Here is a 3,723-nt window from a genome sequence, read left to right as displayed (position 1 = left end):
AATCGCAGATCGTCAGTCCCAGCGCTCGTTGGTACGCTTGAGCTGTGCATAGAGGGAGCGGCGTTGGCACGATGGTGTCTGGCGTGCCGACCCCGGTACCACTGGCACCGCCTGAAGTGGTGGCATTATGCAGCGGGAACGGTGTCAGGATCGAAGGCGTGGGAAACCCGACACCTGTTGTCGACGATGTGCTCATGTTCAGTGAGCTGAGGCCCGTGCCTGAGACTGAGCTGGAGAGAGTATTGTTGGACAACGGAGACGTCACTGACTGGGTCGGGGCAGTTGTAGTTGTGCTGGACAAGACTGAGGTCGACGCCGTCACATTTGCGATGCTTGTCCCCGTGCCTGCAATGGTACGTGATCCCGAGACGGTGGAATTGGGCATTGGGAATGGGGTCATTCCAGGGGTCATAGACGAGGGTATGCTGGTTGCTGATGTGCTAGTGTTCGCGGAGCCCACGCCAGGCCCAGACGTCGTGGAGGTCGCATTGGGGAACGGGAAAGGCGTTTCTGCAGACGACAGTGGTAACAAGGCTGTGGATGTTGGAGCACTTGCATTAGCCGCGCTGATGCTCGTGCTCACTGTCGCATCCGAAAGAGTGGCATTCGAAAGAGAGAACCGCGCCGAGCTCGTGGGGCTGAGAGAGAGCGACAAAGTTGTCGAGGCACTCGCCTCAACGGTGTCAAGGCCCGTCCCAGCGATGGTGCCTGACGCAGTACTGTTCGAAAGGGGAAACGGCGCCGACGAACTCGACAGGCTCGGGGCAAGGGTCTGCATTGATGATCCGGGGACCATTGTGGGCAACACAGAAGTGATATCTTGCGACTGACCCACTTTGGTGGTGTTGTGCAGAGACTGAGAAGTGTAAGGAATGGTACTTGAAGAAACGGGCGCCGAAGTGTTCCGCGCGGTTGTCGTGCTCTGGAGTCTCGTCACGCTTGATACCAAACTCGTCGCGTTCGGGAATGGGAAAGGTGTTGCCGGAGAAGGTAGAGAACTAGGCGTTGGTACGAAACCATTGGGTGAGGATGAGACGTCCGCCACCGCGCCACTGCTGGGAGCGGCCGAGGTGCCATTGGACAGGCTGGGAAGAACGCTCGCAGTCAGGGATGCCGGTACCGAGGCTGTCGTGGTGTTGAGGAGGTCAGGAGGATATGACGAGTTCGCCGGTGCTGACGACAGTGGTGTACCAGTTGGTAACGCCGGCATTGTCACCACGGTTGAGTTGGAAGGTGACGCTGGCGCAGTCGGTATGGTCACCGTCCCTGTGATTACAGTCGTTGTATCATTCGAGGTGGGAAAAACAGGCGACGAGGAGAACGTTACAGGTTCGGAAGCCACGTTGGTACTGCTGGTTGCATTCATTGTCTGTTGCACTCTTGAGCTTGAGTCTATGAAAGAAGACGGCGAGCCACTGGGGATGCCCGATGTGGCTAATGAGGAACTCTCATCGGCCGAGCCAGGCTGCAGGGTCGGACTATCCGTAGTATTGCGCGAGCCGGATGACTGGCTCGTGGTGATGGTGGCGTTTGTTGAGGGAAATGGAGCAGCACCTGTCGTCGAGGGGCTGACCATGCTGTTCGTGCCATTGGTGCTGGAGCTCACGCCAGTTGTAGTTGTGCCACTCGCGACAGAACCGCTAACAAGCGTCGCCGACGATGAAGGCCTCGTTGTGGAGGCAATACCTGGCATCAACGGCTGGCTGGGCGCTGTTTCATTGCCGGTTGTTGGGGGAGTTCCAATAGCGGAGGACGAACCCGAAACAACCGATGAAAGGGTGGCGCCTTGAGAAGAGATGCCCGGGACAGTGATGTTGGCGAGTCCACTCGAACTTGCTATCATCTCGGAGGAGCCTATCGATGACGAATCAGGTAGGATAGTACCACTGATCTCGCCGGCGGCTGTCCCTGAACTTGAAGCCGTCAGACCCCCAGTAGTATTGAAAGGTGTCGACGCCGAGGTCATCACGGGAGCCGATGAGATACCTGTAGCATTCTGTGGTGCTGGGAGACTTGACGGTATTGCTTCAGAAGATAGTCCCAGCGTTGAGGGGGTATCGACAGGCACCGTTACATTGCTAGGAACGCTCAATGTCGACATGAGACTTCCCGAAGCAGGGGTTGAGATAGCCCCTGAAGGGGCTGTGGCAGAGATGCTTGACGACGTGGCAGTCCATGTTGGAAAAGCCGACGCCGACAGCACAGGGGGCGACATGACGCCGGGCGTGATAGACCCGAGTGGCCTAGACATGCTCATCGTGGAGTTGTTGAAAGGGGACAGAGATGTGTCCGTCGTCGACTCTTGCGAGGGCAACGCAGCCGTAGAGCTGTTGAGGCCCGTCAGACTTGGCTCAGGCAGCCCGACATCCTCGCTGTTGCTACCGTAGATACTGGCGGGTCCTGAGGAAGACCGGCTGGACGAACTCCCTGGAAAGGCGCCCGATAATGCGGACTTGGAAGAGGATTGTGGAGGGTATATGCCATTACCGGCCGGGTTTATGGTCTCAGACACCTCTGGTGGATACGGACCATCCGTTGTCGAGCTATCCGGGTTTTCAGAGGGGGACGCTGAGCTTCCAGTGACTTCCGTCGGCCCTGCAGACGACTGGCTTCCGGAGAAGAACGTCTTGGAGGCGCCAGACGTGAGACCAGACATGGATGATGTGTTGTTAGCGGCAAGTGTCCCACGCGTACCACCAGACGAGATGTCTGCTGAGGGTGCTAAGCGTCCGATCAGTAATGCTCGTCATAAGTTGGGAGGCGGAGGCTCTACCGACCTTCCTTGCTGGTGGCAGGCATTCCCTCCTCGGAAGCCTCCTCTGTTGACGTAGCCTCAGGCTCATCAGGAGGGTATCCGTACCCGTAGCCCCAGCTATATGGCTGGTATTCCTCCGCTGCGCCCTTCCCGTTTTCCTCGATGGTCCTGGCCCTGGATTGCTTCACATCGAGGCCTGGAGGCGGCGCATCACGTTCTCGAAGCCTGTGGCCCAGGGCATCATGGCGAGCAAACACGAAATGGGGCGCGGGCAGCAACACCGCAGCTAAAAGGAGTCTTCGAACCAGAGAGGAGACTCTCATGATGAAATACCTTATCCTGGCGTGTCTGTGTTCTGTTCGAAAGAACTCGGCTGCCTTGGTCGGGCTGCGAATATGATGTAGTCTTCATCAGGGAACCGACAGTTATGTGATATCAAGCGTTCAGAAACAGAAAAGAAAAAGTGAAAAGAATGACTTAGATCAGCAGGGCCTGCGAGTTCCAGACAGTGAGAGAGAACGAGAGTCCAAAGAAGGGAAATGTAACGAAGTGAAAAGGAGATCCCGCAAGAAGGAAGGATAGCAGGCATATGCCGTCAGAGGGAAGACGGCGAGGATAAGTTGGCAGATATAGATGCAGGCCTAAAGCCCCGATTACCTCGGCACGCCGTCGATAGGGGCATAGCAGATCATATCTACCCATAGCTTCAAGCTGCCCATGGGTGTGAACAAGGTACCCGTCAAAGTAAGACTTGGTGACACGCTCGACAGCTTTGCCCCGTTCCTCAACTAGGGGGGGGCGGACAACCGAAGAAGGAGAGAAAGACAGACGGAATACAGATCCAAACACATATGCTCCCTGCATGATGACCACCATCCGTCTGCCTGGATTCATATCCTGCCGGTCGGGCTCGCTCCTACACACATGAAGTCCGTCCGGAGAAAGGGACGATGCACGACGAAAACATG

The 3,723-nt window shown here is 56.8% G+C and overlaps 2 protein-coding genes across 2 annotated transcripts; one reads left to right on the top strand and one right to left on the bottom strand.

Moving 5' to 3' along the window:
- Positions 1-872: 872 nt before the first annotated feature.
- VDBG_02048 (predicted protein) lies at positions 873-1,790 on the top strand (the record flags this gene model as incomplete). Its single annotated transcript, XM_003007814.1, has 1 exon — positions 873-1,790. The coding sequence occupies one exon, from the start codon at positions 873-875 to the stop codon at positions 1,788-1,790; it is 918 nt and encodes a 305-aa protein (XP_003007860.1).
- A 979-nt stretch (positions 1,791-2,769) lies between these two features.
- Positions 2,770-3,078, bottom strand: VDBG_02047 (predicted protein; the record flags this gene model as incomplete). Its single annotated transcript, XM_003007813.1, has 1 exon — positions 2,770-3,078. One exon carries the CDS (start codon positions 3,076-3,078, stop codon positions 2,770-2,772), a length of 309 nt encoding a protein of 102 aa, XP_003007859.1.
- Between the last annotated feature and the right edge of the window lie 645 nt (positions 3,079-3,723).

Source organism: Verticillium alfalfae, genomic scaffold (assembly GCF_000150825.1).
Source record: "Verticillium alfalfae VaMs.102 supercont1.2 genomic scaffold, whole genome shotgun sequence".
NCBI lineage: Eukaryota > Fungi > Ascomycota > Sordariomycetes > Glomerellales > Plectosphaerellaceae > Verticillium > Verticillium alfalfae.
The sequence above is the reverse complement of the archived record's forward strand: the minus strand, read 5'-3'. Positions and strand labels throughout refer to the sequence as shown.